The 14,185-nt window shown below is 45.1% G+C and overlaps 1 protein-coding gene across 1 annotated transcript in view; it reads right to left on the minus strand.

Moving 5' to 3' along the window:
- Nucleotides 1-14,185, minus strand: part of WDR90 (WD repeat domain 90) — a 41,142-nt gene that overhangs the window by 12,682 nt on the left and 14,275 nt on the right. Inside the window, exons 15-30 of the mRNA XM_083710795.1 lie at nt 13,710-13,828; nt 13,312-13,473; nt 12,465-12,595; nt 11,688-11,804; nt 10,512-10,747; nt 9,465-9,604; nt 8,404-8,534; nt 7,432-7,562; nt 6,683-6,844; nt 5,249-5,377; nt 3,915-4,048; nt 3,756-3,793; nt 2,474-2,605; nt 1,491-1,673; nt 797-897; nt 347-449 (exon numbers count right to left, since the gene is read on the minus strand). Of these exons, the coding sequence (XP_083566921.1) occupies nt 347-449; nt 797-897; nt 1,491-1,673; nt 2,474-2,605; nt 3,756-3,793; nt 3,915-4,048; nt 5,249-5,377; nt 6,683-6,844; nt 7,432-7,562; nt 8,404-8,534; nt 9,465-9,604; nt 10,512-10,747; nt 11,688-11,804; nt 12,465-12,595; nt 13,312-13,473; nt 13,710-13,828 (2,149 nt within the window). The remainder of the gene's footprint in view (nt 1-346; nt 450-796; nt 898-1,490; nt 1,674-2,473; nt 2,606-3,755; nt 3,794-3,914; nt 4,049-5,248; nt 5,378-6,682; nt 6,845-7,431; nt 7,563-8,403; nt 8,535-9,464; nt 9,605-10,511; nt 10,748-11,687; nt 11,805-12,464; nt 12,596-13,311; nt 13,474-13,709; nt 13,829-14,185) is intronic.

Raw genomic sequence — 14,185 nt, forward strand, 5'->3', positions numbered from 1 at the left:
GGAGATAAGCCAAGGGAGGTAAAAGAAGGAAGACGTCTGCTGCTGAGAGACCTCTCCTTCTCTATCAACATGACTTCAAGGCAAGCCTCTTCCGCTCTCCTCGGATGTCAAGAGACAGCTTCCACAACAGAGCCTGGCTAATGGGATGAGCAACTAGACTCTAACACCAACTGATTTCAGAGGGCTTTGCACTCCAGCCCTGAATATGCTACATAGTTTCAGTAGAACTGATTTTTTTGTAATACATTTCTGACAAAGATGCCAGCTGGTTTGGTCGTCCAGCTGAAGGTTTGGGTACAGAAGATTGACAGATTTTGGAATCTCAATTCGCAAACGCAGACTATACCTGTATCTGGATTCCAGACCATATTTCCCCGGCCGTTCCCATTGTAGCCAATGACTGCTTTTAGTTTCAGGCCCTCGTTACTAGTTAGAGCAGAGGAGAATACCTAGAAGACAAACACGCACAGTTTCAGCATAACTTGAGAAGAGATTCCAGACATGTCTCTCACACTGCCTTGGGAAAACTTGACCATGTGGAAAAGGGGCTCTAAAAAGCACTGAGACTCTTATTTTGCTCAGAAACCATTTCATCAAGTCTTGAGACCAGACCAGTATCGCTCTGAACACCAGTTGCTGGGATTTTCAAATGGGGGGAATCCTGTTGAACTGGGGTCTTGCTTGCAGACTTCCCATGGGCATATTGCTGACCACTGTGAGAACAGGATGCTGATCCTAGATAGGCCTTTGGTATGATTCAACAGGATTTTTATGTTTACACCAGGCCATTTCTTACCTTCTGGGGTGCCGATGTTTTGAAACGAGGGGTAAAGTGCCTGTAGCAGTCTGGGCGGGTGTTGTTTTGGGGTTTGGATCCTTTGCTTTCCTTTCTACTTTCTAGCACGCAAGAGAGAACAATTGGAAAGTATCTTTTAGCGCAGAGTTTATGACAGCATTATTTAAGAGCCATTGTTATATAGAATTTTAGCATGTTTCCCAATAAATTATTATTTACGAGCTGTGAAAATTGGTCTTAATACTTTGCAAACTTGGGAAACGGATGAAGCATATAATCAAACCGGATGTAGTAACATACATATGGATAAAAAGCAAGCATCTGCTATCTTGAGAAAAAGAAAAATTTGCAAAGCCACTGTACTCAACTAGAGCCAGAGCTTTTTCGGCTGCGGCTCCAATCTGGTGGAATGCTCTGTCACAAGAGACTAGGGCCCTACGGGACTTGACATCTTTCCGCAGGGCCTGCAAGACAGAGCTGTTCCACCAGGCCTTTGGTCAGGTCGCAGCCTGACTCACTCCTTTGGCAATCTTCACACTAATGGGTGCCATCAATTTGATTTGAATTAATTTTATAATGAAATGATTTTAGAATGTTGTACTATTTTATTGTTGTTAGCCGCCCTGAGCCCGGCTTCGGCTGGGGAGGGCGGGATATAAATAAAATTTATTATTATTATTACATGTTGACTTACCATTCCCTGCATGGCTATAGGGTCTTGGACAAGGCTGAATGACTTCAGGTTTCACAGCCAGAGAGTCTTCACTAGGGACAGTGCCCTTCAATGCAAGAACTAACCGGACTTTATCCTCATTAACAGCCTCTCTGTGGCTGCCTTTCTGATATGCTTCCTTCTCTTCTTCAGATTCAGAAGTATCTGAAAGAGAGGAAACAGGGGAGAGTGACTGAAAGAGCAACAGCCCCTTGTTGTAAATCAGCTTCTGGAGCTCAAGTATAGCAATGGAACTGCTTTCATTCAGATACTCCAAAATGCAAAGCCCCCTGAGAACTGTGCCTGGAACAGAGACCAGGCCAGTTCTGCAGGGCAAGTCCCATGAATTTTAACTTACACAAAGTGTGCTAAGGATGAAAGTGCCAGAAAGAAAGGGCTACTTTCAGCCTTCTGCCTGAACAGAGAAGGAATTAGATTGATGTTTTTTCATCCAGTTTGGTTAGAGTGGTGTTCACAGCAAGCGGTAAGGGGGAGGGTCATATCTCAGTGGTCAAGAATCTGCTTTGCATGCAGAAGGTTGCAGGTTCAATTCCCAGCACCTCCAGGTAGGGCAGGAAATGCCCCCCAACCAGAAATCCTGGAGAATCGCTGTCCGTCAGTGCCTACAATACTGAACTAGATGGCCTGACTCAGCATAAGGCAGTGTCCTGTATTTGGATAACTTTTCAGTGTTTGTTTTATGGGATGCAATTGATAATCCTTACCCCTTACAAATGGAATGTTCACCTAGGTCTACTCAGAGTAGACCACTTGAAATTAATGACATTACTCAATTTGATTTATTAATAATAGTAAAGGTTAGCTGGATACAACCCACTTTGATTAAGCATGGAAGGGAATGAAAATAGCAAGTGGCAGACAACAATGGGGATGGGGTTCAGGGCATCTGAAGGATTTTAAGGGGCTGACAAGGATTTGCTTCATTTGGAGTGCTCTCTGCTCACCGCAATGCCCCAGTGGATGGATGGAGCTGAGCTCCAGACAAGGTGGGGACACAATGGTAGGCCGAGGAACCACCTGGCGGGGGATATCATTAGCCCCGGGCATCAAATCATGTGACCTTTCCAGATTGGCTTCTGTGGATAAAGAACAGAAAAGGGGGGGGGGGGAGAGAATGAGAGGCAGGGTGGTTTAATGGTTAAAGTGCTCAACTGGCACCAGGGATATCAAGGGAAAACATTCCACAGTCATGAAATTTACTGCGTGACCTTGAACCAGTCATTCTCTTGTCAGCCTAGCCTATCTCCCAGGGTTGAGAGGATATAAAGGAGTGGGGGAAGACAAAACCTTGAACTGACCTGAGAAAGGATAAGATACAAATATAATGAACAGAAGTAACACCTTTGTCACCTCTTTTGAGGCTAACAGCTCTAATGTCTGTTAGGGTTAATCTGAAAATGGCTATGTCCCAATTTTTAATTTTTTAACCCCCCCCCCCAGTCAAAACAGCAAACTTCCTGATTTTAAAGGTCATAGTTATTAGCCCAAATCATTTTTACTGGTCCCTCTGCCCCATATATCAGGCATTTGGTCCATAAAAGGAAATAGCCTCAACCCTCCCTCCCTGCTCTGCTCACCTGGAAAATCTCTCTACTTGCCAAAGACAACCAGGAAAATGTCTGTCTACAAATCTGTGTCAAAGACATACACAGACATTAATAGATGCAATGGCAGAGTTCTTTAGGGACTACTGTACTGATGAACACCCGGTCCAAACCCCCTAATGATCTCTCCCAGCAGCTGCATGTAGATGTTGAAAAGCATGGGGGAGAGGACAGAACCCCGAGGCACCCCACAAGTGAGGGCCCAGGGGTCTGAACACTCATCCCCCCTCCACCACTTTCTGGACACAGCCCAGGAGAAAGGAACAGAATCACTGTATAACAGTGCCCCCAGCTCCCAGCCCCTGTAGACGGACCAGAAGGATGTTATGGTTGATGGTATCAAAAGCCGCTGAGAGATCCAGCAGAACTAGGAAACAGCTCTCACCTTTGTCCCTAGCCTGCTGGAGATCATCAACCAGTGCAACCAAGGCAGTTTCAGTCCCGTGATGAGGCCTGAATCCCGGACTGGAAGGGATCCAAATGGTCCGCTTCTTCCAGGCATGCCTGGAGTTGTTCAGCAACCACTCACTCAATCACCCAACGAAGTAATGATAGCTATTTCATTGTAAGACAGCTGTGGGATTTTGCAAGTAGCATAACTCAGCAACAAATGCAGACTTACCAACTCTGTTAGAATCTGAGGACTCGGAGGAATCGATTCTGGAATGGTAACAAGTCCAGAGTTTAAAAGACGGGAAAATGAAAATGCAGATGTAAATATGCAGGCACCTATCATATTTCCAAAGACAATTGCTTTAGTGAGGAAACATTGGGCTCTTACTCATCCTTGAAGGACTCCTCTGCAAACACACCTAGGAAATCCCAGAGGAAGATGGCATCTCCAACACTGATGACTTGCCTTTGGTCAGGGGTGAACCTCACCTGCTGTATTGGCTCAGAATGGCCAATAAACACCTGGAGAAAGAAAAGCAAAAGCAGATTGTCCTTTGTCAGCCACGGCCTCTTGGAACTGCATTGCAGAGCATGTAAAGAGAGGGGGACCCAAATTATTATAGTTATACCATGCAGATTAGTGGTTAGAGTGTTGGACTAGGATCAGGGGAGACCAGAGTTGAAATCTCCAGTCAAACATGAAACTCCTCTGCGCTACTTAGGATTTCAATATTTCATTTTCAGGGGTGTTTACAATGGCAGCTTCAGTAAATATATTATTGCATATATTTCTGGCAGCTCTATCTTTTTGTTGTTGTTAGCAATCCTGATTAGATGTAATTATTTTCAAACAATAAGTGAAATGAATAAATGAGAACTTATATGCTGAGGGCTCAAATCCTAAGCATGCACACTAGATAATATGTCGCACTGAACATGGTGGGACTTACTCCTAAGTAAACATGCATGTGACTGTGCTACAGGGCGACGGCACTGCAAGCCACTAAAAAGGTAGACGCAACTTTTAATCACCACAGAAGGCAAGCCAACTAATTTTTCTATCCAAATCACACCTGGTATGTTCTTTAATTAAATTTGCACCCCATCTCAGATCATTCCAAATCACTTCCTTTTCAACTGATTTACACTACGTTTTTCAACAGTCTGCTCCAAATCAATTCAACTCCCCTCCAATTTCCCCCACTAATTTACTCCCCAAATCATCTCTAGAGAAAGTCGTCCTATCTTAATTTATTCCCTCAAATTAATTTCTTATTCAGTAATCAATGTATCCACTGTATTCAGAAACATAACATGCAGAATGAAGTGGGGTTTTTTTCTCAACAACTGACCATTGCAATATCTTTACATCTTTATAGGTTTGCTTCTATTCAGGATTCCAGTCAACCATTCTATTCTCTCCTCACAGTTTCTCTTTTTTTTCCCCTTTTCCAAGTGAGATTCAACATTCAATGTCTGCTGAACATTTTCACCTCTCCTTAATCAGTTTCAGGGAGTTCTGCACCTCTTGGGTGTTGTTGTTGTTCGCCGAAAGATATTCCCCCAAGCACAACGATAGTTCTCCCCCCTGTTTGTTTCTTTGTGGCCCTGTTCTGGCTCCATTTCATTACTTAAATGCTCTACTATGCTGTTCACTGTACAATCTAGCCTGAACACTGACAACTGGAGGGGAAAAGACTGCCCTGTTGTTGAGTATAGTACCTGAGAGTTGACATCAAATCTCATGCCATAATCCCACACCTTGAGGACCCTATCGCCAGCTGTCAAAAGAAACCGGGCATCGGAGCTGAAGGCCAACGAAGAACAAGACTGCTTGTGCACTTGTGGGACCTGCAATCAAGACAAACCACCCCCAATATTGAACCCATCTGTTTCCACCAAAAGGACAAATACACTGAGAACAGACACAAAGAAAAGAATGTCTGTAAAGAGATAGGAAGTAATCAAATAAGTGGAGTTAGCAACCCTGGGAAGAGATTTATATAAAGGTGAACCATATCTAGTGTCAACATTTCAGTGCTTTAATCTCCTAGCTACTGCCCCCACTATTACGGTCCCCATGGAAAACTGGGTGGGGTCCCAGGTAGCATTGGCAATGGACACTACCATTTCAGAAATCTTTTGTGTGTGTTTTTGGACCGAGTCATTATGTGGTTGCTCTACCAAGCCATCCAACCAAACGTAGCAGAGAAGGCTGCCCTAAGGAAGAGTGAACACAGGCTCCTGAGTAGGGTTCACGTCAAAGTCTGAGCAGTGCTCTGACACATCTTTGAGAAGCGCATCTCCATCAGTTGGGATGACAGATCTCAGGAGGGCTACTACAAAGGCATCCACTACTGGGACTTTAAGGTCCTCTATGGCTTGCTGATCAAAAGAATAAAATCTTTGTGCAAAGCCATTAGATTATTTGGCTATGTCTAGCCCATTCTGACTTTGAAAGATAAAAGCGAGAGGAACTGCACACTGAGAAGATTTTGGTTCATGAAACATGGAGGGTCTTTCAAGAGGCTGCAGTAGACAGATCCTTTGAGACCAGTTGGAGACCCAAGGATAAGATTACTTTGAAGAGGAATGGTAAGAAATCAGCATCATTAAAGTCTGGTATTGGAATCACCATCTATGTGGCCTCATTCCATTTCTCAAGATCTGAGAAGAAGAGTCCTGCTCTGGAGCATGGGGCCTGTGGGGGTGGCCTATTTGTGGGCTACATTAAGCTGCTAGGAACCAAATGAGGACAAAGAGATTCATTTCCCTCTTGTTCAGAGGAGTGCTGTCTGATCAGGATGATTAAGCCGAATGGCCTTTGCTCATTCCTTTGCCATCACTATGTCTACAGCATGTTTCATTTTTGGGTACCAGCTCCTTAGAAGCGTCAACCAGGAGAATATCTTTTGTTTCTTTGAATAAATAATGTCTCCATAATAAAGTAAGGGAATAGGGAGCACGAGCCTGATCAACTGAGAACCTTCAAGACATACAAATAAATTGGCATCTGGCAATAATTTAGTAATTTCAGAATGATGCAATCCCTGGGATTTTCACTGCAGAGGCAAATGCACAGGGGGGGAAACACCCTGGAAACTGTGTGCGAGCCCAACCTCAGAACACAAAGAAGTGACCACAGGAGTCCCTTACCACTCTGATCAAGCGTCCAGACTTGGCATCAATCACCAGAACCTTTTGTGAGCATGTCGCCACCAACAAGTGGTCCAGAGGGAAAGGGGCAAAGCAGAGTCTCTCAGCCATGTCCAGAACAGTGCTGTCCAAATCCAAAATGCTCATATCTACTCTCAGCAGCTGCCAGGCAGAATAAATAATAATAATAATAATAATAATAATAATAATAATAATAATAATAATGATGATGATGATGATGATGATGTCCCATTTCTTGAAGCAAAATATTTCTGCACTAAAACAGAAGACGAGGAATATTTAAAAAGAGAACACTCAGGCCTGGTCTATACATACAGCACAATTAAATGACGTGGACTGTACAACATCATAAGGCATGAGATGCACTACTTTTCAACAAAGGAGCAGGGGCCGACCTTAGTAATACAACTCTCATGTCACCTTACCGAAGTCAAGTTAAGCAGGGTGCTGGGCTTTTGGGAAGGAGGCGTGAGAGCTCTTTGGCAGGGTCTTAGAGCCTTCCTGTCTCCTTCCCAAAGCTGGGCAAGCATTAATCACCCTGCTATTACTGCAGCCCAGCAGATGTAGCTAAGGGCCACCCTGACTGAGAACAGGCCAGCATTTCAGGTGCTCTCTCGGTTTAGACAAAAAAAACCTGCCAACTTTTCCACTCTGTAACTGTGAGGGTTACATGTTTCTGGAAGCTTCTTTCCTGAGGAAGAGCGAGTGGTGACCAGGTGTCAAGTTACCTCATCTAAGGAATAAGCATCCATGAGAGTCACGATGTATTTGGAAGGTCCCACAAAGGCCAAGAGATGTCCATCGCCGCTGACAGAGAGTGCATCAGGACCGTGGTCAGCATCTTTTGAGGTGACATTTGCTGAATGAAAGGTAGATGTTTAGTATGAGAGGTTATTTGTTTTATTAAATCAGTGCATTTCTACCCCACCTTTCCCTGAAAGGAGCTCAAGGTGGCGTGCAGGGCTTCACCCCCCCTCCTCATTTTATTCCCACAACAACCCTGTTAGGGTGGGACTCTGTGATGGGCCCAAAGTTACTCAGTGACTCATGGCAGAGGGGTATTTGAACCCTGGTCTCTTGGGTCCTAGTTGGGCACTCTAACCACCACACCAAGAAAGTAGAAGGAAAGACTCACTCATCAACTCACACCAAAATCATAATGCAGCACGAGTTCACAAACCATTAGGGCCGGAGTGAGGACCCCTTTTCCTGTCAATGGCCACATTCCCTTGGGGGTAATTTGTTGGCTTCAGCACACCAGTGGTGGCAGAACCAGACCCAGAAGTGGGTGGGGGACACCCCTTTTCATGGAAGTCTTTCCCAAATGAGGAAATAAAAATGGAAAACGAACTTTGGCAAAAGAAACGCAAGCAAAGGCTCTTGCTGGTGGTGGAGCACCACTTAGTTAATAGCCATTGCGGGGATAGGAATGCAAGAGAAAAGAAGCAAAGAGCAGGGGGCTTTAATGGGCACTAGTACAACTAATTGGTCTTAAGAACAACTGTTTAAGAATTGTTACCTGAGTTTGCTTGCTTCCTCTTCCCTCCCTATTCCCTTTTCCTTTTGTGCCATGTTGAAAGAGTGCAGACAGGAACTGTCCTGTTTTAATTGATGGTGTACAAGCTGCTCTTGGACCTACTGAAGCTGAAGGGCAGAGTACAAATGCTCTAAGTAAATATATAAACAAACAAAACCCTTACCTAGTACTCTGATAACGTGACTTTTCTGGATGGCAGAGTTATAAAGAGCCAGGGTCCCATGGCTGCAGGAACTGTACATGAAATTGCCATCTGGGGAGAAGGTCAGACCTGTGATTGACCCACCGTGCTGCCTGCAAAGTGCCAAAAAGAATGAAAGAAAGCAGAACGGGGAACCGAAAATTAAGACGGCAGTCAAACTAGTTCATGCATTGATCCTTAATGAGGCAGCACACATGTCAGTGCCATAACAGCAGTGAGCTCATGTGATGGAATTAAAGAAACATATGGAGGGCAAGGCTATCAGTCGCTATCAGCCACAGTGACTAGGTTCTACCTGCGCTGATGGCAGCAGTATGCCATTTGCTTGGAATCTCAAGTGGGAAGAGCACTGTTGAACTATAGGCATTTAGTTGGTCATTGTGAAAAAACAGTGCTGGACTTGATAAACCATTTGTCTGATCCAGAAGGACTCTTCTTATGGAATGTTCCTCCATTAAAAACCAAAACCTTTTGCATAGAAAACAAGAAGGATTCTAGCCTAGCCTTCTCTCCAACAGGCAGGTTTTCTGTATGGAGGGATACATATTTTTTATAATGGAGGTGTGTCCCACCATTTGATTTCTCCCCCCTACACACTAAGTGGTACAGCCCATACAGAGCTTTTACCATTTCACTGGTCAGAACCAGGTCCATGTCAACAGAGAAGCCCGCCTGCTCTCCTAGACCTCACCCCCACCCTGCACTTTTAGCCTCTTTTTCAGCTTCTCACAACATCAGAACTGGAACAGAGAACTCCAAAGTCTGCAAGAAGCTAATATCTACACAAGATAATGTTGATCTCCCACATTTCTGTTCCTCTTGAAAGAACATCCAACTGAGTTGTATCCAATGCTACTCAGAGTAAACCCACTGAAATGAATGGAGATTAGTAACAGGTTCGTTAATTTCAATGGCTCTTCTTTGAGTGGATACAACCCACTGCCCTCAACTTTCATCATTTTGGATTGACACATGGAAGAATGCTCAGGATGCAACTTTGAAAGTATATATTGAAAACATACTTGTGTTCCTCAAGGAGTTTTGAGGCAGCCAGACTGATGGTCCTCACGACACCAGTATCAAAACCGCAAGCAAAGATAAATTGCGAGGGATGGAAAGAGACGGCACACGGTGTTTCGTCAGAGGCAGTGAATTCATAGAGCTATAGGGGGCAGAGGATCATGCTGATCAGACACAAGACGGGCTGGCAATAACAAGCTGCCAAAGTCTTAGGCCTCATTCTCACTACACATTTAAAGCACTATACCACTTTAAACAGCCACGGCTTCCCCTAAAGAATCCTGGGAAGTGTAGTTTGCAAAGGGTGTTGAGAGTTGTTAGGAGACCCCCTGCTCTCCTCACAGAGCCACAATACCCTGAGTAGTATATTAACCAATCCGTCTACCCAGGGAAACTTGAGAGCTGTAGCTCTGTGATGGGAATAGGGATCTCCTAACAACTCAGAGGAACCTTAACAAAACTACAGCTCCCAGTATTCTTTGAGTGAAGCCATGACTGTAATACTTTCTTGTTTCAATAGGCTTCTGGGAATTTACTATTTTTTTAGGAAGGAGCTGGTGCTGTGCTGTTTTTATTGTAAGCATTTGAATGTGATCTTCTATATGTATATATTTGAATTCTACTAATGGTTCATTGTTTTTTAATGACCATTTTTTTAGCTGTTTCCATTTTAGTTGTAAGTAGCCTTGAGTCCTATCAGGGAAAAAGCCAGGATATCAATAATAATAATGTGGTATCACAGTGCCTTACATTTATAGTGCAGATGTTGCCTTAACCTCAAATCTCAGCTCCATGTCACTGGAGCAGATAGGCTTGAACCCAACAAAACAACCAACAGGAGATAACTCACCCACTCAATCCAATAGAAGTATCAGCTATTAAGGAATGACTGAACTACGGTGGGAGGAGGACTGACATTAGTGCTGTCAACTAGACCTAAGATAGTTACGTCCATTGATTTCAACAAGCTGACTCCAAACAGAATTAACGTTCGATATGATCCTCTGAGTCCCCGGTAGACTTTACGAAAAAGGCATTCTTGACATTACCTGCTGCATAGTCTCAAGGTTCCAGACGCGAATGGTGTTATCCTGAGAGACAGTCACCAGCTGCTTCTGGGATCTCTCCACAGAGAATGCCAAAACAGAATCCAGATGGGAGCGCATGACGGTGCAATAGTCCTTAGACTGGATGTCCAGGCAACCCACATTCCCAGAGGCAGTTGTGCACAAAACCTTCAGGTTATCTGGGCTGATGCAGACCGAACTCACCGGGCTGTGATGCTCTGCAGGAAAAAAAGCCTCCCAATGAAGAGTCTGCAGGTGACATGCTTGCGACTCATTTATGCAAAAACCTATTTCTCACTTTCAGGCAAGAGTGTTTATGCTTGTGAAACCAAAGCGACACCAGTCATAGGTTTGGCAGAATGCATTTTTTAAAACAACAACAACAATACCTGGAGGCTCAGAGGCAGCATGACTCTAAATACCTGTCACTGTGAAACAATAGCAGAAGATGGCTATGGACTATCCTGCTTGTGGGCTACCCAGAGGCCATCTGGTTGGCCACTGTGGGAAACAGGATGTTGGACTAAACAGGCTTCTAGGTAGGCCATGAGAACTCTTCATATGATTAGGGAAGCAAACGGGCACGGATCTCACACTTCATGGCAGTTTTTCTAAATTTACACGTAGCCTGTTAACGAGACAATGAAAGATGTCCATGGTGAATAGGTTACTGGAGCCATGCCTGCAGGGTAAACGTGCCACAGGGATTGGTAGTGGAATTGCCACAGAGCTCTGTTTTTTAAAACAGGGGACCATTTATCAGTCCGAGGGCCACATTTCCTTCTGGACAACCTCCCAGAGGCTACATATCACTGGTGGGCAGGGCCAGAGGCAAAAGAGGACAGAGCAATGGATGCGAATTTTACCTCTGCACAGTAAGGCAGTTTCTGCACATGTTCTGCTATCTCCTCCATCCCCGCTAGCAACAGACATCATCAGAGTTCTAGGACATATTCCAGCCAGGCAAAAAATCAAAGAGGCTGCAAGGATTGGCCAATGAGGGGTGTGGCTTGGGAAGAGCTCCTGGGGCCCAGTGGGAGAGGCTGAGAGGACCACATGGGCCTGAGGATCCTGATCCTTAAACAGATCTTGTCTTGAGAGGTCTCAATTATACACCTATGCAGAGCTTTGACAGCACGATCCCGAAGCTCTACGCACCTGCCTCCAAAAAGACTTCAGAGAAGTCCAGTGGCCACAGGCGCAGGTAGCCATCTTCAGAGGCTGTGGCACAGAAAGTTGATGAGAGACATATGCTGTTCAGTGCTATCCCAGGACCTGAAAGAACAAAGATCCAGTACACTCTGAAGCACAAGAGCTGGCAGTGAAGGCCCCACACTGTATAGAGTCGGCTGTAATCTGAGCAAGAAGATTTGGAGCTGGCCCAGATACCCATGTCAGCCATTGTGGGATAATTCTGACACCCTTTCCGTGCTAGAAGCCTTTAGTGCAACCTTCCACAGCTAGCCAGAAGTAGCTTGTGTAGAGGAACCTAATGAAATCTATCCCTCAATCAGCCATTCATTTCTATAGAGCTGGGCAGGAGAATATTGCATGGGTCAGATCCATATCCCACCACGACACTCATAAAGGCATCAGAGGCAAGCAGATTTCTGCCACCAACATGTTGCCATTTGAGCGCTAGGAAAATTAAGCAACACCGAAACAGAAATTATTTCTTGAAAGAAGACTGCTCGCTCCTGCACGACACCTGTGTTTCAAACGGATTGTATCCAGGCTTGTATTTTCTAACCTGGTCCCCTCCAGATGTTTTGGACTACAAATCCCATAATCCTTGACCATTTGGCTATGCTGACTGGGACTGATGGGACATTTATTCCAAAACATCTGGAGGGGACCAGGTTGGGAAAGGACAGTTTGGCAAGTTCCCAAGAGGAAAGTTCTGTAGGCAGCTAAGGAGAAACCTATGCAACACACCTGAGTTAAAAGTTTGTTTCTCCCGCCGATGAGAGTGCTGCCCTTCCGATGGCAAGAGGCGCCGGGCATTTCTGACAGCGACATTCTTATAGTTGATTTCCAAAACGTGTCCACTCCGACTGCAAACAAACCTGAGAGGAAAGCAGCAAGGTCACCCAGCAGCAACATCATTATAGGACCAAAAGCAATTATAAGACTTTTAGGGGTAAATCAGTAGGCCAAGCAACAAAAGTTTTAGCTGATTAAATCTACGGCTGGCAATTTAATTAAACAGGAAGAGAGTTAAGGGAGCTCCTGCTTATTTCATGTGCAGTGGTACCTCGGGTTAAGTACTTAATTCATTCCGGAGGTCCATTCTTAACCTGAAACTGTTCTTAACCTGAAGCACCATTTTGGCTAACGGGGCCTCCTGCTGCCACCGCGGCGCCAGAGCACGATTTCTGTTCTCATCCTGAAGCAAAGTTCTTAACCTGAAGCACTATTTCTGAGTTAGTGAAGTCTGTAACCTGAAGTGTATGTAACCCGAAGCCTATGTAACCCGAGGTACCACTGTATACTGTATTTCTGAGAGAGATGTCATGTAGCTTAGTCTGTGTTTTCTGGAATGCTTGATTTGAACTATTAATAGGCTTTGTTGGTGGAAAGAAGTGGATCTACCCAGGGCTCTAGGGAACGAGATCATCCCTGACTTGCCCACCTCTAATTAGCTAAGGGTCCTGGAAGCATGAAGGTATGATCTTGTTACCAGGTTTTGAAAACAGTATAGAAACCCAGAAGTCTGTCTTGCGGTTATCAGCTTTTTTCAAAAGCATTCATCAAGGAGCAATAAAGTGGAGCAGCTTCTTACAGTGTCCGGTCTTGTGGCTCTCGCTGGGTGGAATGGCCTGCTTCAAAGTCCAAGTCCGTGAACTCCATGGAACGGTACTCGCCCAAATTTACTGGGCAGGAGCGCAGCACTCCACTCCGGACCCGCCACAGCCTCACGTTGTCCCGGCCACACGACACCATTCTGTTATGAGAAATGCTGGGAGTATGAAACTAGACAGGACTTTGTTTTTAAGGTACAAGTCTTGCATTGTGCATTGTCACAGTTCAGGTTCCCACAAGCAAAGCGGTGCCTCTTCCTCTCCTCCTGCGTGATGCTGCCTTTCCTTTTTCAGCCTCTGCTTGCAGCCCTGGGCTCCTTTGGGACGAAGGGCAGGATACACATGCAATAAAACAGCAACAACAAGCTCCACTCTTTACCTGGTGTCATCAAAAAAGGCAATCTTTAAGGCCTGGATGTCCACATCTGTGTGCGCTTTGGCAAGCATCACCACCTCTCCCCCATGGTTCACCTGAACAGTATTCCACACCACCACCATCTGCAAAGGGAGGAGAGAGAGAGGCAGCTGGGTGGGACACAGGAGAGCCAGGCTCAGATCCCTCCTCATCCCTAAAAGCTCACCATAGTCAAAGTCAGCACAAACCCAAAAAAACCCACACTGCCAGGAGCTTCTGCACAGACCCTAAAGGCAACTTCTCCAGCAAGCGTTAGACGAGGGCCCTGCGGGACTTGACACCTTTCCAGGCCTGCAAGACAGAGCTGTTCTGCCTGGCCTTTGGTTTGGACTCAGTCTGACCCTTATGTTTCCCTCCCCTTTTGCTTTTGATTTATGGGCTACTATTAAAATGAGGCTGCATTTTAAATTGTATTTCAACCCGTATTTTAATAAACTGGT

The sequence above is a fragment of the Podarcis gaigeae genome (assembly GCF_964106915.1).
Source record: "Podarcis gaigeae genome assembly, chromosome: 14".
Lineage (NCBI taxonomy): Eukaryota > Metazoa > Chordata > Lepidosauria > Squamata > Lacertidae > Podarcis > Podarcis gaigeae.